The sequence below is a fragment of the Vidua chalybeata genome, chromosome Z, assembly GCF_026979565.1.
Source record: "Vidua chalybeata isolate OUT-0048 chromosome Z, bVidCha1 merged haplotype, whole genome shotgun sequence".
NCBI classification, from domain to species: domain Eukaryota; kingdom Metazoa; phylum Chordata; class Aves; order Passeriformes; family Viduidae; genus Vidua; species Vidua chalybeata.
This window is the reverse complement of record NC_071570.1, coordinates 18563428-18584311: the sequence shown is the minus strand read 5'-3', so window position 1 is coordinate 18584311 and position 20884 is coordinate 18563428. Positions and strand designations below refer to the sequence as shown.

Genomic DNA, 20884 nt, shown 5'->3' with positions numbered 1-20884 from the left:
GTGAAAAATAGGTGCTCTGCACTGTTCTTTGGGATGGTGTTAAACCTCCCAGCCTCTGCAGCTGAATTGTATAGATAGCGTGTAAAGCATGTGCTGATAATCAGTCTCTTTTGTGGAGTGCACATTAGGCATGTGTTTTGGAAAAAACCTTATCTGTCAGCTTGCTGTACAGGACTACTGAATCTCTAAAAGGGGAATATTTTCCCTTAGAAAACATCTGGGCATATTTTCTAATGCAGGCTATGTAATGTTGGAGTGCAAGCTGGTAGTTCTGTAATCTAGGTAGTGCAATATCTGTATACACTTAGATGATTCAACAATCTCTTTTCCATCTCATGTTCCAGTTTGCCTTCCTTACTATTAAGTGTCAAGCTCTCAAGAAGACAGTCTAATTTCTTCTCGATCTCTAACTTGTGACTGACTTTAATTTGCAAATACCAAATTAAGCCTTTCCTTTCCTGGCATCCATAGGGTCCATAAATGTCTACTGTTAGGGCTGTCCTAGTCCTGATTGCCCATTTTTCCTGGCTTAACTGTATTTTACCTATTGCATTTTGAGCCAGTTAGGCATATTTGTCTGCAAGATCAGTGCTTTGTTTGATCAGAGATGTACAGACAGACTATCATAGCCTTATTTCCAAAGGAAACAAGGGAAAATGTGCCACAAGTTACAGAATATCTTCAAACGATCTTTAAGATTTACTGATTGCCAGCGATTACATAAAGATGCAGAATGCAATATTTAAATTTAATTATTTTAGCAACCTTTATTCATTAAGTTTGATAGGAAACATGTAATCACTACAAGTGGAGTACAATTTGCCAGTATTTCATTGTACAGCTGAGGGTCTCCTCATTCTAGGACACTTATTCTAGCACTCCAAGGAAACTGTAGCAATTTGCTACATTTTCCATCCAAAGATCTGAGTGTTAATTACAAGCACTTTAGTGAAATAACCCCTTGTAGGGTTTAATTCCATTCTCAAAAGGCAAGATGAGTGATTTTTGCTGTCCTGCACCAACCTAATGGTACATCATAGGATGCTTCCTTTTATTTGTAGCTTTGTCTTCAACCAGTGTTCCATGACTACTTCTAGATATTTTCTCCTCAGAGGTCCTGTGTTGAGACTTCTTTAGTTTTTCAAATTGTTGGCATGTCTATGAAAGCAAACCATAGAGTGTCAATTCACACTCTCAGGAGTTAATGGAGAGCTCTAATTGCACAGCAGTATAAGCAGTGTATCTTGAAAATTATTGTTTTAGTTTATTAGAACTGCAGTAGATAGTTAGGGCTTTTTAGAATGGTCTCCTTATAATTAAAATGCTGCAAAATCTGGAGGTTTTAGTGGCAGTGACACCTGCTTCTACTTCTGTCTCCAGCCAGTACTGTTCATGGTCTCTGGTTCCACAATAGGATCTATGAATGTTAATAGGTATTACTTCACAGTTGGTACTGTAGGTCAGATGGATGATGCAATCAGAAACAGTTTTACTGTTTTTCTAAAGGACAGAAATTCCCAGAGTAGCCTTATCACAGGTCAGCAATAAACAAGCCACTCTGTAGATACCACTCTTTGTCAGTGGTCTCCATGTTTGGAGGGTCAATGAAGTTTAAAATGCATATCCTTTTTTTTTGCCTTTTGTTGCAGAAGTCTAGTCCTCTTGATTTGATAGTATGCCATTTTGAAAATGTTACTATGCCTGTTCCTTAGCCTCACACAAATTATTTATTATTTATAGTCTCATAGGAAATTTCCTCTGAATTTTAACTACCAGTTGTTGTTTGTTTATTATATAAACATTTATTAATCTGTCCCCATTTTTTGTGGCAATTGCTTAAAATAGAAGGGTTTTGTTCTGATATGCAAAAACATATTGTAAGGGAAAAATACTGTAACTACTTTAAAATGTCAATTTCAACAGAAAAATCAAAGGTTTGCTAAACACGAAAAGGAAAAAGTCCCCTGGGGAGAAAAAAAACTGTTCTTTTTTCTTTTTCCTTGGTTGGAGTCCTTTTACAGCAAGGCAGGTGAATTAGATAAAGGACGGGATATATTGCAATTATATGACAAATCACAATAATCTGTACAAAGGGAGGAAGAGAAATGTGTTCAACTCTGCTGGTTCTGACCTACCAGGTGTCTTTGGTAGGCATGTCTGGCCCATGTACTTAAAACGCAGCAAAGGGAGTTGATGTTGTTGTGTTGTTATACATATATATATATATATAATGTTATGTTGTTTTATATATATATATATTTGGAAAAGTAAAACAGCTGAACTACTACAGGAATCACTGACTCACAGAAACACAGAATGGGTCAGGGTGGAAGGGAACACAGTGGGTCATCTGGTTCAACCCCCCTGCTCAAGGGGGTTGTCCTAGAGCGCATTGCACAGAATTGTGTCCAGATTGTTCCTAAATATCCTGAGTGAAGGAGACTCTACAACCTCTTTGGGCAATTGATCACTGCACAGAAAAGAATTTCCTCCTCTTGTTCAGGTGGAACTTCTGTGTATCAGTTTGTGCCCATTGCCTCTTGTCCTGTTTCTTGGCATCACTGAGCAGAAACAGATCCATCCACTGATGCCCTTTCTTTAGATATTTGTAGAAACCGATGAGAATCACAGAATTGTTAGGTTTGGAAGGGACCTCTGGAGACCATCTAGTCCAACCCACCTGCCAAGGCAAAGTCACCTAGGGCAGGTTACACCAGAATGCATCAAGGAGGTTTTTGAGTGTCTCCAGAGAAGGGGACTCTATGATCTCCCTGGGTAGCCTGTTCCAGTGCTCCACCACCCTCAGTGCAAAGAAGTTTTTCCTCATGTTGAGGTAGAACTTCTTGTGCCTTAGTTTTTGGCCATTGCTCCTCATCCAACATCAGTGCTGGATCACTCCACTGAAAGAAGTCTGGCACCATCCTTCTGACCCCCGCCTTTGAGATATTTTTGTGTATTGGTGAGATCTCTTCTCAGTCTTCTCCAGACTAAGCAGACCCAGCTCCCACAGTCTCTCTTCAAAAGAGAGAAGCTCCAAACTCCTGATCATCCTTGTGGCTCTCCACTGGACCCTCTCCAGTAGCTCCTTGTCTCCCTTGTGCTGAGGAGCCCAGAATTGGATGCAGCACTCCAGGTGTGGCCTCACCAGGGCTGAGTAGAGGGGGAGGATCACCTCCCTCGACCTGCTGGTCACACTCTTCCCAATGCACCCCAGGATGACATTGGCCCTCCTGGCCATGGGGGCACTGATGGCTCATGGACAGCTTGTGATGCACCAGCAGTCCCAGGTCCTTTTGCACAGAGCTGCTCTGTAGGAGGGCAGCCCCAGCCTGTGCTGGCACTTGGGGCTGTTCCTCCCCAGGTGCAGGACCCGGCACTTGCCCTTGTTGAGCCTCATCAAGTTTCTCTCTGCCCAACCCTCCAGCTGATCAAGGTCCCACTGAATGGCAGCAGAGCTTTCAGGTGGATCAGCCACTGTCCCCACTTTAGTGTCACCAGCAAACCTGCTGAGGGTGCATTTGATCCCTTCCTCCATGTCACTGATAAACAAATTCAGTGAGATTGGACCCTTGGGAGCACTACTGACTGCAGGCCACCAGCTGGGTTCTGGTCCACTGATCAGGTTTTTTGGGGGGTGGGGAGCAGGGAAGGGAACTATGAGGACTACATTCTGCATATCCCCTTTTCGTTGCCTCTTCTTGGAGGAGATTTTGGCGACTATGTCACAGAATGGTTTCCACCACTGATGTGAAGTATCTTAAAAAAAACCCCTTTGTAACACTTGCAGCCTATTGCAGCAGACATTGTTTTATGTTTTAGTGTCTGGCTGGTTCCACATCAACCAGAGATTTGAAAATCATTATTCCATGTGGATTTTGTTCTGCCCTATTAGGACAGTGTCTGTACAAACCCACCAAGGTATGCAATTGTCAGTTCTTGATTCACCCCAAAGTCCATTTATATAACCCACATTTCCTGAGCTTACCTGCAAGGATGTTGTGGGAGACAATATATACGAGGTTGCCTCTCAGTCATTTCTTCTTGAGGCTGAACAGGCCCAGCTCCCTCATTCTATTAAGAAAGATGCTCCAGTCCCTTTGTCACCTTCTGTTAGACCTGTACCAGGACCTCCATGTCTCTCTTGTAATGAGGAGCCCAGAACTGGAGAAAGCACTCCAGATGTAGCCTCACTAAGTTTGAGCAGAGGGGCAGGATCACTCCCTTTTGTCCTTGACATGCTTGGCCACATTGAATTCCAGATGCACCTTGAATTTCCTTGTCTCATTTCTACTTTGACAACCTCTCTATCTTCATTCTAAGTAGCCTGACCCTTTTTCCATCTCCTGTGTATTTCCTGCCTGGGTAATGACAGTTCTTCATTTGACCATGCAAATCTGTTACCCCTTTGCCTGACTTCTTTTGCATTGGGATGTATTGTTCTTGAGCCTGAAGGAACTTATCCTTGAACATCTACCAACTCTCTTGCACCTCTCTTCCCTTAAGGGGCTCTTCCTGTAGGATTCTTCTGAGAAGATCCCCAAAGAGGCTAAAGTTAGCTTTCCTGAAGTCCATGGTTACCATTTTACTTGCTTCCTCCTACCCTGATGCTGAAATTCCCAACCTTCACATCCCAACAAGGCCTTCCCTGTTAGTGTGAGGTCAAACAGCACAATATTCCTACCTGTGGCAGGAAGTTGTCATCACTGCTTCTCAATAACTTCCTGGGCTGTTTGTGTTTCATGGTGCTGGTTCTGCAGCAGATGTCAGGGTAGTTAAAGTCCCTCACAAGAACCAGTGTCTGTGACGCTAAGGCTGCTTGTGCTGCCTGTAGAAGATTTCATCCACCTTCTCCTGCTGCTCAAGTGGCCTGTAGTGTACAGCCACAAATGTCACCCCTACTGATCTGCCTTTTTATCCTAACCCATAAGCTCTTGACTTACTCACCATCCACCCAAGACAGAGATATATACATTCCAGGTGTTGCCTCAAGAGAGGGTAACTCCACCACCTCCCTTTCTTGGTCTGCCTCTCCTAAATAGCATTTCCTTTATTACAGCATTCCAGTCATGTGAGCTCTCCCACCATCTCTAATTGCAAAGGTCAGAGTCCTTTGACAGCACACAGATCTCTAGTTCCCCCTGTTTGTTCCCCATTTTGTGTGCATTGGTGTATAGGCAGTCCATGGAAGTATTTGATTGTGTCAATATATCCCAGTGGGAGTGCATAGTCTGTCTTCTGGTTATGTCTTTGGATGCTTGTACCCTCAGGAGGCATCCCCTCTTAAGCATCCTTTTGCTGCTTAGGTGATCACTGTAGTTCTCACCTTCCCACACCTTTTCTCTGTCGAGCCTGGCCTTGTCCCTGTCCCACTTTAAATCCAGATTTAAGCTCTTTCAGTGAACCCTGCTAAGATCCTTTTCCTTCTTTGAGATAGGAGAATCTCATTTGTTGTCAGCAGACTCAGTATCATATAAACTGACCCATGATCAAAACCCCACAAATTCTGATGGTAACACCACCCTTATGTTCCTCTGAAGCCATGTATTCCTCTGGGATTTTCCTGGGTTTTGCCCCATCATTCCCTGCAATTGGAAGGACAGAACAGAACACAGCTTGTGCTCCAGATCCCTCAACCAGTTATCCCAAGGCCCTGAGGTCCCTCTTGATCACTCACAGCCTTTTTACTGGGACTTTGTTGCTACCCACCTGGTAAATAGGTAATGGGTAGTGATCAGTTGGCTGTACCACTGGGCAGTTTCTTGGTGATGTCTCTTATCTGGACTGCATGGAGGCAAAATACTTCTGTATAGGTTAATTCTGGTTGGCATATTGGGCTCTTCATTTCTCTAAAAAAAGTGTAAAAAAGGAGTCATTATTGTTCTTTTTTTTCTTAATTGAGGAGCTCAGGGTATAGGGGGTAGGCTGCCCTGTCGTAGACAATCAGTCCAGCCTAGATGGACTTTCATCCACATTCTCATTTCCCTGATTCTGAGATTCCAGGGCCGCATACCTGTTGTATAAGGGTACCTGGGAAGTTTTCACTCACCTCTGTCTCTAAGGTTCCATGCTACCTGGTGGTGAGAGGTTGGGGGATCCATGGCTTCATGTGCAGTGGACAGTGGGTGCATTTGTCTGAGGTGTGGTAGAATGTGGCTCCACCACTCAGTCTCTTCCTCAGACTCCCTAATTCTTCTTAGTCTTTCTACTTTGTCTCTCAGCTCCAGCATTAGGCTTTGTAAGTCATCCACCTGATCAAAACTCACACAGCTGTTGTCTCTGCTGCCCTGAGAGCAGCAGCAGGCTCCATCATTCCCTGCAGCCTGAGATTCAGACTCTTGCATGGTTTCTTGGGCACTCAGTCTGGGTTGCCTCATCCTTTCTTGTGTGCACAGAGGAAGTAACTTTTGTCCAAACAAACACCACACCTCAGCTCAATCAGCTGAGAGTGAAGATCACCAACTGAGCACTGAGCTAAGTGCTTGTGTTGTCAGTGCCTCAGTGCCCTTCCTGCTTGCTCTGCGTTTGCAAACAGTGTCATGGTGCCTTGGCTCATGTTTCATGCTGTTTGCCCTCTCTGTTCATTGTGTTCCTGCTTGCTTGCCCTCCCTGGGGGCAGCTTTAGTACATGTGGGGGTGGGCCCTGTCTCTTCTACTGCCATCTGTGCTCAGCTCTCCAAAAGAAAAAACCTTTGGAAGTCTCTGTGTCATTATATTTCTAGTTTTCAGTTCTGTTTCTGTGCGAAGGCTAAGGGTGTAGTAAGAAGTAGGGTAAAATAGTTTTGCTAATAGCACCTGATTTTTTGTTAAGGTTTCTTGGAATTGATGAAGCTCTGCAACCCAGTGAGGTGCCCCTCAAAGATCAAACACCAAAGGAAACCAGCTTGCCAACATTTAGGAAAAAAAGTCTATGTCTCTTTCAAGAGACATAGCTTTCAAGCTTTAAAGAAAACTCTAGAAACCGTGTCTGGTGTAGCAAAAGAAATTATTAGCCAAAGAAAGAAGGTCTATTTTCTTGCAAAACTTACATTTCTGAAGTCAGAGGTTGTCTTATTTACTTTTGCATATTACCATATCACAAAAAGCATTAAAGAAGTGCTTTAATTAGCAAGAGCACTGAATTTGGTATTGCTATCCAACAGCCCTGTAGGGATCACAGTTTGTTTACTTTGATATTGGCCTTTCACCTGTGATGGCCAGAAGCCAGAGGTTGTTTTCTAAATTTGGCTTACCTTTTTGGTTCCTTCCAGTCATGCTATCAGGGTTTTTATCTATAAAAATCAAACACTGTAAATAATGCAGTAGCACTGAAAGTATTGTCCATGTTCATACTTTATTTCAGCATAGTAAAGTGACATATGTGGCCTGTAAATTTTGCATTTTGAAATTAAATCATTTAGTGGCCTCTATTTTTGTATCACTTGAAGTATTTTAATAGCATTACAAATTCTTTCCCTTCCAAAAAAATTATAAAATATTTATTTGGTCTAAGACATTTTGAAGTGACTAGGGTAGATCTCTTTAGAAGCATGGAATCTTCTATTTTCATTCTAGGGGTAGCTGTGTATATTTTTTTTCCATTTGGTGCTTGAAGAATGGAGGAGGTGAAAGAAACTAGGGTGCCTTGCTCAGCACTAGTTTGGGATCTCTAACAAATAGAATGCAGGAGAATATGGCTGGATAATACCCCAATTTGCTTCTTTTTAGATTACTGCTACAGGAATAATGTCATTCTATGTTCAACAAAATTGTCTATAGCTCTAAGAGAGGTATCTGAAACTTAGCAAAATCCTCAGTTTTCATCATCATATGGACTTGTAATTCCACCCATGTTTGCTTTTTTGTGACCATGTATTATAGCTGAAGCATTAGCATTTAACTTGAGCTTGTACATTCTTTGTGAACAGTACCTAAAATTTATTATCTCCCTACACCAGTGAAGCCTGTTTAAATGTAGTCGCTGTTTCAATCACAGAATACTCTTAGGCATCAAGAACCCAGTTTAAGTCTCTGAGGTCACTTAGAGCTCTCAGCATAGTGTCTTGATTCTAGTACTTCAGTCTGCATCCTCTAACTATAGTCCTGGCACTTCCTGACTTGTTACCATTTTCATTTCTCTATACCAGCTCGCTATTTTAAATCTCCCTCTTTCCCTATTTCAGGGCATTTAGAGGAAAAAAAATGTTCTGCAGCTTGAAAAAAATCTATTATGGCATGAAGCAAAATAAAAACATCTGTATTACACTGTTCTTTCGAAAACTCAGTTCTGTATGAGACCTAATTAATCTGTGAATATATAAGTAGGGGGTTGATTACAAAGTAATTAAGAGATCACCTTTACTTCCCCTTTTCCAGCTGCTGCCAATCTGTCTACGTTTATGTTCCAGAGCCTTCCTTATTTTTTTCCTCTCCCTTATACTAATTTTATTTCTTCTTTGTAGAGCAATGGTCTTTCTGAAATTGGAGCATGTAATTGCTTACTAAGCAATTGTTGTTAAGTCAACTGGTAAACTGCATTGTGGACAACCAGGTGCAGGCTATTGGAGTACTAAGGGTTATCATCAGGAACCAGGAATCCATTTGTAACTGAAGACTGTGCAAACTTCGCTTTGTTACTTTGTTTGTTTTCATGTATCTCATTGTTTAACTGTTTATTAGGAGAGATAGTTTTATCATAATTACTAATAATACTTGTTCATTTTGTGTGTTACTTGAACTAGAAGAAAAAAAGAAGGTATTTTCTTTTATCTTTTGTCTAGGCAAAAATGATTTTGTGAAGTAGAAAAACTTTTTGTTAATATTTCTTCTAGTTCAGTTTGTTTTATTTTCCCTCTGATCCCAGGAATACCAAGAAGCAGCAGAGAAAAATAAGGAAAAAATTTATGTACTTGAAAAAAGTCAAGAGAAATTGGCTCTTGAAAACACTTCTGTGAAAAAGATGTTAACACAGTTTCAGAAGGAGCATTCCTCACTCCTGGCAGCCTGTGCACTATTAGCAGGTGCCCTGTATCCTCTGTATGGCCGATTGTGTGCTATGTCTTCCCAAAGAGACCTTCTCCAGGATCAGGCGAACATATATGAACTAGTGAACCAGAAGATTAGGACCCTAGTTCATGCTCTCTCTGATGAAAAGGAAAACAATCAAGATGAAGCAAAACTAAAGAAAAGAAAATCCCAGGGCCTGATTTATGTATTCCGAAGAGCTGTGATTGCAGTTTTGGCAGCCAACAGACTTAAGCTTTTAGCACAGTCTTCTACTTCCCTCTTCACATGGACAAATGGCTTAAAAGAAGGCATTGGAATTCCAGTTTGTGTAGGAGAATCCAAAGGCAAGCGTAATCTGTTGAGTAAGCTGATTTTTTTCTTCTTTGATAAATGTTGTGTCAAAAGATATGGCTAGTGAATAACATATAGTAATGTTATTTATAATAGAGTGTAAATACAAATTTATTGACATTTTAACAAATGTAATTTCTGAATTTGTAACTTTTAGGTAACTGGATAAATGTAATTTCCCCTAAAAGGAAATGCTTAGTCTGTTTAGCAATGCAAGTAAAGTTGCAACTACACACATGAGCTCCCATTGTTTGATATCCTCAATATTTGCATTGTAGATTTCAGAACTAGGTGCTACTGCAACTGCTCTATGTGATAAATTTCTTGAAATGTTCCTACATTATTTGCCACCAACATTATTTTTTGAGAATGTCTGTTCTCTTCTTTTATTAAAAACTTGCAGTACTTATTTCCTGCTGAAAAATGTAAAAAAGTTTCTTACTGATTCAGGTAAAATATTAATGTAAGATTTCTGAATTTCCTTTCGTGGAAATACGTAGTCCTCTTAGTCCTTTTCTGTTAGCAAATGAGCTTATGCCTCCCCCTACAAGGAAAAATGGTATAAAAAATGCTTTCCAAACTAGAAGATTCATCTATTTTTCTGGTTTAGTGCAAGTGGAAGCATATTTAATATGGTCTAAATTGTCCTGAAAATAGGCTGTGGCTTATGTACTTTCAGCTTTCATCAATTTCTGAAAAAGAAAGTAGTGTGACTCATCTAAATTATTCAGTTCTGTTGGTAGCTACAATTCTATTCCATAGGTTGTGAAGAGGAAGAGCTTGACTGTGTGGAAGCACTCAGCTGGTTTGCTAGTTCCAATCTCCTTGCTGCAATAATCGGTTCTCTCACTGAATTGCAGGATGTTGTTAACAAACCAGGTAATTTTAAAAGTAGATTCTTGTAGTTGAAGATTTAAAAAATAATCAGGGTGGTTACATCATCTCCATTTTTAGGTTTTATTTAAACTATTCTGGATCAAATCTCCTGAGAGCTGTATTGATGGAACAGATTGAATTTTCTTTAACTGGTGATGTGATACTTTATCCTTTTGGTATATAGAGTCATAGGAACAGAAGGCTGGAGAGTGCTTTTAGAAAGCATATATACCATTCTGCCTGTTTGATTGTGAGATATTAAAAATAATCTACACCACAGAAATAGATATTTGGCTAACCTGTTTTTAAAAGCTTAGCCTAAAAAGTAGGCTAAGCTTTTGAATGAAGTAACTCTTACAGGGTTCCTAGTTATCTTCTTTGTCTGGTTTAATATCCAAGAAATAGTTTCCTGGAGCTCAACCTGATATTTTTCCATAGAGAAAATCTATCTAATTTTGGTTTTATTTGATTTGTATATTTCTTAAGTACAGGCCCTAAAACAGGCACGTCTTCGACTTGGGACATTACAGCTGCTGACTGAAAGAAAATAATTTCCTACTGTGTTTTATATGATGTGAATTTAGTAGTTCCAAATCTGGAAGACAGTGAACTGCTATCTTACAGTTTTGGAGAGAGAAATAAAATGCTTTCTGTTTATACAATGCATAGCAGTCCTTATTTTATGTCTCTGCAGTCTTCCCTCTCTAAGTTTGTGTTTAATTAGGTTTGTGTCTAGATTTCCTAATTTTCTCAAGGAAAGTCTCTGTTTGTATAGAATTCTACTATGCCTATGAAAAATTGTAGTGTCAGTCTCTGGAAATATCACCTCATGATTCCCAGCTGTTAAATATTTTCCTTAATTTATTTCAGCAAGAACTGATGTAAGATTTTGCTTGGTTCTCTCCTTTGCTGCTGTCCTTAGTTCTTTAGTAACTTGTAGTTTTAAAATACCAACATTTCTGTCACAGAATAAAGTATATTTAAGGAGGGATAATTTATATGAATAAATGGAAGTAGCAGGACAGGGATAAGATGCTTCATTTCCCAGAAGCTTAAATAGCAAACTGATACCAGAAGACATTGAAGCAAAAGTGTTTTGATTCAGTTTCAGAAGCTCTCTTCTTTGGTCATCCTGTTTTCAGTAACTTAGATTTATATCCTTACAAAGCAAAGCTTGAACTGTATTTTGGAATGTTTACAGGGTTTATACTGCAAGTGTTCCTGTGTACAGAGTAGGAACACAAATTGAAGAAGAATTGAGAGAAAAGCAGCAGCAGCATGGATCTGCTGAAGTGACTGGTTAGAATACCCTAAACATCATAATATTTTGGCAGTTTGAAGTATGTGAGAATTCTGCTGGTCTCTATTTACTAGATATCTCTGCACTCAACACAGGCTTGATTTTGAGAATTAGGAAGAACCATGCTGGGAATGTTATGGCCACAGTCAGTTTGGTGATTCTTTCATATCTTATCTCTATTTAAGTAATTTCCACAGAAACTCAAGGTCTAACTGCTCATGTATTACTTGGAATTCTGTTGCTCATGAAGTCAAGTCTCTTAAGAATCTTTGGTTCAAAAAACAGTAATAAATAATTTAAAGTTTGATATGAAATTTCTGGAAGTGTTAAAGTAATTAGGCTGTGAAGGAATATATCTGAAAGCTTCCACACTTAGAAAATTACATTATGTTCTATAAATAATACTTTAAGTAGGACTTAAATCTTCAAACTGATTTCAATTATGTTGAATTAAAAAATTGTAAATAGGCAATCCTTTCATATCTTTAAATAATGGCAATTCCGGATTAGACTACACGTCACAGGAGAGAGTGCTACAGGAAGGTGCTGTCTGGATCATCAAGATGGAATGATTAATTGTCTTAGAAATTATGTTTAAAAAAGGCTAGGTTCTGGGGAACCGTTTGAGGCAGCTGTAAAAACCGAATCCAGCTGAAAAAAGCAAATCCAACCAAACTCAGATGACACTGGAGCATTTGGGTCTGTACACTCTGATTTGAGGCACCTTTTTTGATCTTTTAAATACATGGTTTTGGTTTGACACTGATGATTGTTTCCCTACCTACAGTTAGTTAATTTGGGTCTCATTCCAGCATGTCTTAGAATTATCTCTTTGCTTCAGTTTCAATGCAAGTTCATTGCAGTGTTGGAGTTTTTTAGTTTGTTTTGGGTTTTTTTGTAAGGTTAGATTTTAGATTTATTTGAACAAAATCTGTACTGTCATAAGGCAGAGACAGTAACATCCAATGTTTTCAATACAAATTTCACCAATTGTTAAATATACAAAGCTTTAACAGTTTGACATGAACATTTTAGTCTTGCATAGTACAAAGTTAATCCTGCTGACTGGTGTTCAATTTCATCAAAACAAAATAAACAATAATTGTTTTTTCATGTTTCAGTGTAGCAGGCAGAGGCCCTGCAAGGCCTCCCTGGCGGTCACTCACCTAAGATAAGAAATGCCTAGTCATGGTGACTGGACCAGATTAGCCCCTCTTCCACCCTCGGACCCTTGTTATCTCTCTGTAAGGCCATAGGTCGTATTGTCCTCAACCCTGGCCACTGGACAATTTCCAACACCCCGGTACCCTATATCAACCCCCATCTCTGCCCAGTTAGGCAGAAGAGCTGTCACTGCCCCTTTCACAGGAGCTGAAATTAAAGGACACTGCTGTGGAACCGCATACAGCCTTCTCCTCTCTCTATCCCTGTGCGTCTGCCTGAGGTACTTGCGAGCACAGAGCTGAAATCACTTATGAGCTGAATTCACCAGAACTGAAATCACTCCACAATTGCTCTCTAAATTGCCTGCAGCTGGGAGCTGAGCCTGAGGGACCCAGACAGATTGACCCTATCAGCCCAGCACTATCCGGGACACCTACGGCAGCGGCAGCCGGGGGTCGGACAGACCCCCAAGCCCCAGGCTGCATTATTTCAGTGAAGTAATATTTGACACTTTTTTTTACATTTTATTAATGTAAGAGTTAATTGCTCTTTGTTGTATACCTGTACTTGTGTTAACAATTTCTTAGACACATAAAGTACATAATTCAATATATAATTTAATTTTTATTGTAATTCTTTCATCCTTAATGGCAGGTACTTAAGATATATATACTTAAACAGTCTATTCTCCTCTCAGTTATTATAGATACAGTTCCTTGTGGAATTGATTTATGTTTTTATTTAATCTTTCAAAGCAATCAGTAACTTACTTCAAAATATTTCTATCTATTTAGTCAAAGCTACTCTTCATAAAAATAATGGAGGGCATGACTATTTATTGCTATCCCAAGAAAATGCCTTAAGTTGTGGATGTTGAACTATAGTGGTTAAGAGGAGTGCTTGTTGGGAAGTGGAATGATCATTTGAAAATGCTACAACATATTTGTCTGAATTATTATTTTAAATTTACTTTTGATACAGTCAAAACACGAGATTCTAGGCATAGGGAAAGGGGCTGCCATGCTAGTTACTGTACATATGGAGAAACAATATGTGCTTCTGACAGGCAAACAATCTTATAACCTGAGACAGCAAGTGGAAATACTGGGAAAAGTGAAGGAACAGTAGCTCATTGAGCTCCTTTATTCTATATATACAAAAATCATGGCAAAGGACATTTTTTAAGAAGGTTTTGGCATCATCTTATGTGTAAGGCCATAAAAATGTTCTAGTTTTAATTTTAGGTTAATTTAACTAATCATTCAACTAGCGAATGCATTCTGACTGGAGAATTGCAATAGCAGATTTTCTGTGTATGAAAAGAATATTTTTTTTTTAATTGCAAAGGCTGTTTAGTTAGTTGAAGTGCAAGATAAAAATGCCTTATAAGATTTTTAACTTAAAAGGTGCTATCTTAGTCATGAAGAAAAGACAAATCTACTAGTCACTGAGGTTATGGAGAGAGTATGTTCTCAAAAATGATACTCCAGTTAAGCACTGGAATCAGTGGAGTGGTGCTATTTCAAAACTAAGCAGGAAAATGGCTCTGAGAAAAGATTTGATTTTATCATGAGCTTTTTTTGTTACTGCTTACAGATAAATCTCAACCTCACATGTAAATGACTTCTTTACAATGAGAATTGTAATAAAACTATATCAATTATCATGTTCTGTTTGCTTTGTACCTCTGGCTTTTTCCTTCACAGTCTATAAAAAGGAATTCTTTAACTTAAGCCAGGGTTATTTTTTTCTGTTTATACTCTTAAGTAAATATTTTAGTTCACTGTAGCAACAGGAGATCTGCTGTACTACTGAATGTAAATAAGCTTTTCCATGCTTGTCATCTTGCACTGATAGTATCATAAGACAAGTAATGACAGATTAAGACCTGCCTAGCAGAGGGAAAACTAAATTACAAGACTTTTATTAAGGCATAAATAAACCTATTAACTGTTATCTGGAATACCAATTAGTGGAAGGAGCACTGACAATTTTATTTATCAACATTAAACACAATTATTAATTACAGACCTGACGAATCTAGCAGCAAGCAGGACATGTTGGGTGTGCTGGGGCCTTAAGTCCATTATATGAGAAGGATGATTACCAAAATCCTATGGGGAAATACGTAATTGTAGCTGTAAAATTTTAATTGCCTTGGAATAAGGTAAATTATATTCTCTTGTCTCAGAATATAAATAGTATGGCATTAAGGTACCAAGCCTCACTAATTTTGAACAGCAAATGATTTAGACATCTGTAGAGGGGAGGGAGGAGAAATAGGAAACCCTCAGAAATTTGCATTGTAAATATTATAACAAAGTGTTTTACCATGTGCTATCACTTCTGACTTACTTGATGTGACTTCCATTTGCTTGCATCCATCTTGTATGTTTTCTGAATTACAAAATTAGAACACTAAAGAAAGTCTTAAAAAGTATGGTATTGGAGAACATAACAACTGGACAAATAGTCTGTGACAAACAAATCTTATTCTTTAGAATCTTATTCTACCCTCTCGTTCATAAATTGATAGGAGTAGAATTTTCATTGCTAAATACACAATTTATCTTAAAGTCTCTCTCTGAGATATTCCTTTGAACTCAGTCTTCCAGTCCTTAATGGAAAATTTCTGTTGAGTATCTTAGAGATGTTGTTTGTTGTGGTTTTTTTCACTGAAAGAAACTGGAACTAATAACCTACTTGATGTTTCTTTTCTTTGTTTTGGTTTGGGTTTTATTGTTGTGGGGTTTTTTTTGTTTGTTTGGGGGTTTTGTTTGTCATTGTTTTTTGTTCTTTTTTTTTAAAGGTACAAAGTCCTGGGTTTCTGGAAAGTTACTGTTAAGTGCAGCCAGGAATTCGTTTTCAAAACTGATGGACAAGCTGAATGTTATAATGGAGACGGTTCCATTAGACCACAGCAAGTACATTACTTATCTGGAGAAAGACTCCTTGGTACAGAGCCTGGCTCATGGACTTAATAAAATAAATACCCAGGCCCTGGAAGCTGGATTGTGTGACAGAGTATCCAGTATGGTATGCATAATTATAGTTCTACTTCATGTAAGCAGTAGGTTCATGGCCTAAGTGTTAGGATGAAACTCTCTTGATAGTACCATTAATTTTTTTTTCAGTTTATGAGACTGTTACATTGAAGTCAACTATGTAGACATCAGATTCCCAACACCCAGAAGCATTAGAGCATGAATATATTTTTTCTTTTATGTCAAAGAATTTTAAGAAGAGATTTGATGTATCTAAGAAAAAGGGTTTTTAAGATTCTTTCAAAGTTGTATTTGCTTTGTAGGAACTAACTTGCTTTTGGCTTCAACTAAATGTTATGGAGTTGTTTTTTTGTTGTGGTTTTTTGGGGGCTTTTTTTTCCTGTTTTCTAATGCTTTGTGTTCTATCTTTCAGTAAAAATAGCCTTCTCCCTGTAATCAGAGGGAATGGAGAAAGCTTCTGAAATAATTGGTCTTTTATTGTGGGCCTTACATTAAAATAGTACTTTCTTGAAAACAGAATTTTCAGTTACCCTCAAGAGTATGAAGGTGAAACAGGTTCACTTTTTTGCACTCTTGTGTATCTTAGAGATGGTGGACAAAATGAGAGCTTTGTTTAATTTGCTTGGGTACTACATGTGACCCTTTTATATATAAAATAGTTCATGTTAAAGCATATAAATCTGTTTCTGATTATTAACAGAAAAACATAGAATCCTTGCAAAAGCAAATATTTGAATTTACACAAAGACTTCATACAGCAGAAGTGGAACGCCGCTCACTGCGCTTACAAGTTGCAGAATTTAAATTGAATTTCAGTGAGATAAAAAAAGAAGCAGACAAAGCACAGAGGCTGCAAGAGCAGTTAAATATGCTTAAGCAAGTAAGTATATTTGATTTAGAGGTGACTGCTTATAAGACTTGTTTTTGTATGCTCTTTTGAAAAATAAGTATAAAATCATTCTAATATTAAAAGAATTTTCCAGAAGATTTGCATTGTAAGTGTCACTAAACTAGAAGTCAAATGTGTTTAGAAAGGTTTCCCTTGCCTGAGAGTTTCTTTTTGGTTTGTGGAATGAGGTGCTCTTGCAAATTATATGTTTGGTCTTCAGCAACCAGGTTTTCTTCTGTATGTTGAAAATGTTGATGCGATTTGTATATCCGAAAAGCATTTATAGATCTCACTTCAGCAGATTAAAGTCAGTGGCCGTGAGAGTATTGAATAAGTGTGTTCATGAGAACTTCAAGAAGTAAAAACTCTGTGTGGATATTGCTGAATATTATGATAGACATTTTATTGTATCTTTGATGCTGGGTTATGCCCTGAGCTAGTCAATGCAAATTTTAGTGTGGCTGTTCCTCTGAAGGACTAAGTTTATGGAAGGGAGAAAAAGGCCATCTTCTATATTCCTGCTACTAAATTTCTGTGACTCCTAGCTGTCACTAATTGATTTACTTAATTGATTGATTTATGCATTTGCTAGCCTGTAAATAGCATTGTCTGACAGAAACAAGAAGACACAACAAAAAGGTTCCTTAACTGCTTGCAACCACAGTATTGTGACTAAGGGACCCTGTCAAAGGTACAGAACAAGGGTGCCAGCAGCCCTTGGAGGAGAAGAAACTTGTCTTGCTTTAGCATGCTGGAGGTTCAATAAGCACCTTTCCTACTATGCTTATTTCTTGTAGGTTGCATTCAGAATTGAACATATGTTTGAACTATTTGAGATAGTGAATGGTTAAGAATTCTTATACGTGCTCAACAGGTACAGTGTACAATTAAAACAGCTGTGGCCCAGAAAAAGTAGTGTTTTCTGTAGCTGTGACCTGATACTGAAACCTAGTTGGTAGACTTGTCAGCGTGTTCCAATCAAGACACTTCCAAGCAGAGAATATTTAACAGATAGTGTCAAATCCATTCTTTTTCCCGTTCCTAGCTGGTAAAACATTGGGGTTTTTAACTCAAACAAACAAAATTATATTTGCTTATCTTCAGTTTTGCTCATACTGCATACAGTACTGCTCATACTGATCATTATTGCTTACAGTACTGGGAAAATTGGAAGAAATTATCACAGTTTAGATTGCCTTTCAAATGTTGACAATGATTTCTCTTGAAGAACTATTTGTCTTTCTGGAACACTTTTTGAAAGGAAGAAAGAGTTCAGGAAGACCTTTACAAGGATTAACAAGATATGCACTAAAATGTGGGAAATTGATCTGCATATTTCCTTCTAAATACTGGTTCTTAGCAATCTAGGGTGTTAATTTGAATAGAATAGCGACTGCATACTGTCTACTGTAGCCTGAATGCTGTTTTGAAAAAATACAGTGAATGAAGTTGTCTGCCCATTTTATTGCTTGGTGGTCTGTCTTTGAGTTAAAAAACCTAAATAAATAATAACCTTTAGCATGCTTTTGTTTTAGAATTTAATATGCTCCCAAGTGGAACTTGGGAAGTCAAATATGTAAACAGGTAAGTATAGTTACATAATCAAACACAATTTATTTCTCTTATCAGAAATCAATCACCCATGAGAGGTTTGAAAGTGTATGTGAAGAATTAAATAATGCATTACATCGGGAGCATCAGGCACAATTGCTTTTGAATGAACAAGCACAACAGCTGCAGGAGTTAAATAATAAACTAGAATGGCAATCCAGTGAAGAAGCAGATAAAACCCAAGTCTTAAGTGAATCTGTAAAGGTAAGATGATTATTGCTCTTAATTAGGCACCTGAAATTTGTTTTTTGGTGAATAAGCCAAATGTCATAGTTCTTGTGCAAATAAAATGTAAATGCACATATACTACATACCCATTGAAATTTTAGGGTACTCAGAAACACTTTCAAGATTCTTCAAGGTATATCATCACTTTTCTGCTCCTGAAACTGGGTGGTGTACACTAATATATGCGAAGTGTCTGAAATTTATAGGGGACATAAGTGACAGATCTAGCTATCACAAGGTGATTGCAATTTATAGAAAAATTAAATGAAAAGTAACGGGATACTTTGATTTTTGATAGAGGTCACAATAATAGTTTAAAACCTGGACTGTCTGTTTCCTGAATATAATCTTAGGATGGAGAATATGTTTGTCAGTTTGGAGTATGCAAGGTGACGATAGAGAGAAATCCTTTTTTCATCAGAATTTAGAATTTTCTGTAGACATAATGAGTAATGAGGGAAACAATGATGTTATCAGAATCTCTGATGACAAACAAAGGAACAGAAGGAGTATTAGAGGTTTGAAACCAGGTGGATATCTAACATGGGAAGAGAAAACTTCGTGATGGCAAGCCAGTAACGGGTAGCGACCTGAGCTCGGCAGCTTTTATTTATTTTTTATTTAAAGTAAGCTTTGCTGCTTGTGTCTGCTTTTCAGCCCTACTACTGTCTTTCCATCTCCCAGTATTCTTCTGTGAATTGACAACTGAGCAAAGGGACTGCTTCACCAGTATTTTGACAAATAGAAGCACTTAGAATTCTGAGAGAACAAGTGTCAAGCAGGAGGAAAACGAAAATGATTCCAGCTGCAAAAGTAGTAGGAATTTCATAAATATTGAAAATATTACAATGAAAGTAGATGTCAAGGAGGATGAGTTGCAGCAAAGTAGAAGTGATGTATAGTGGAGGATGCTGAAGGATGTTTTTAAATTTATTGAGGAGGGTTTTCACTGGTGGTATTATTTACTAAAAAATGCCTTACCTCACTAAAGGTAGAAGACAGTGACATTTCCAATTTACCTGTTGGTTTTTGTGGGTTTTTTTTTTCTCCCTCACAATGCCCTAGTTTTGGGTGTTTCATTTAAATGGAAGAATGAATGTGCTACTGTTTTTCAGTCAGGTTGCTTGTTAATAATATTGCTATTTTCTTTCTGATATAACTGTAGTGTATATATAATCTGTTATTCTTGTGTTTGATTTCTTTGAGAAATGCTTGATTTGAGATTTTTAAATGGCGATTAGGAATATAAAGAAGGGAAGGACTAGAAGACAAAACTTATTTGAAATCTTCATATCTGTCTACTTTTTGTACATTAATAGATGTGTTTTCACCATGTTTTACTTTGTCTAAAACACACCTTTTCATTTGTTCAGAGACTGTGAAGAGAGAGGTCAATTGCAGGCAATTAAAATATAGAAGGAACTTCTAAACAAATCTGTTACATAGATTATTGGATACTGAATTATATTTCCCAGCTTCTGGTTTTTGTTAATTGAAGGCTATATGCAATTTTTTTGAGACAGTCATGATCCTAAAATGCATCCTAATTCTGCAGTTCTTTAATAGTTGTTTGCTACTGGAACAACTTCATTTAGTATAAAATGCTTGGTTATTGCTGAAATCTTTCAAGATACATGCAATGTAACAATATAGGTGATAGGATGGAGACAAAGAACATTGACAAAATAAACCTTAGGGTTGAAGTTTACTACTTACAGGTACACTGATTTGGTTTATTACTTTGTAAGTCTCAATCCTTCCCATTGAGGAGTTTTAAACCAATTTTAAGTTGTAGGCTTGTTGCTGTGTACTGTCTCTCAACTTATATTAATTGATATCTCTTAATTTCATTATATTTGCTACAAAAGATAGCACAAAATTGCATTTTGGTTGTAACAGCATCTATCTGTGACTGTACCAAAAAAGGAGACAAGAACAGTTGTGGTAACATGTCAAAACATGTTAATGATCTTGTGGTCCTTGATTTTTTTTAGTCATGCAGATACAATTTTATAATGTATGCATCCTAAGTCATAATTTCATCTTCACTTTTTATCATTGTTTTTACAATTCCAAACCTGTGTTGTATAAGTATTTTTGAAATTCAAATGGCAGTCTAATATAATACTTTGATCCCAAGGACTAAAAGTGGTTCTTAAATTTTGAGCCAGATATCTTTTTTTTTTTTTTTTTTTTTTAATTTAAGAAAAGGTCTCTTCTTCACAGTTAGCCACCATCCAACCTTGTTCATGCCTTTATTTACAACAGGAAGAAATGGTCTCTGCCCTGGTATCTTAACTGACAGACCCTTTTCTTTAGCTTAATTGGGTTTTGTGACTTAAAATGTTTGGTGGTTTTTGTGGGGCTTTTTGTAGCTCTCATTTTGCAGTATAGTGAAACAATCTCATCTTGGTAATAATCAATCTTGCCCTTGTAAAACAGTGTTCTTAAAATTGTATACTGTTTCAAGTACTTAAA

At 37.7% G+C, this 20884-nt stretch overlaps 1 protein-coding gene across 9 annotated transcripts in view; it reads left to right on the top strand.

The window, feature by feature from the left end:
* CCDC171 (coiled-coil domain containing 171) overlaps positions 1 to 20884 on the top strand; it is a 162113-nt gene that overhangs the window by 66148 nt on the left and 75081 nt on the right. For all 9 annotated transcript variants that reach the window (XM_053932309.1, XM_053932307.1, XM_053932306.1 and 6 more), the window contains exons 16-20: positions 8840 to 9344; positions 10096 to 10212; positions 15483 to 15709; positions 16379 to 16558; positions 18197 to 18382. In XM_053932309.1, the coding sequence (XP_053788284.1) occupies positions 8840 to 9344; positions 10096 to 10212; positions 15483 to 15709; positions 16379 to 16558; positions 18197 to 18382 (1215 nt within the window). The remainder of the gene's footprint in view (positions 1 to 8839; positions 9345 to 10095; positions 10213 to 15482; positions 15710 to 16378; positions 16559 to 18196; positions 18383 to 20884) is intronic.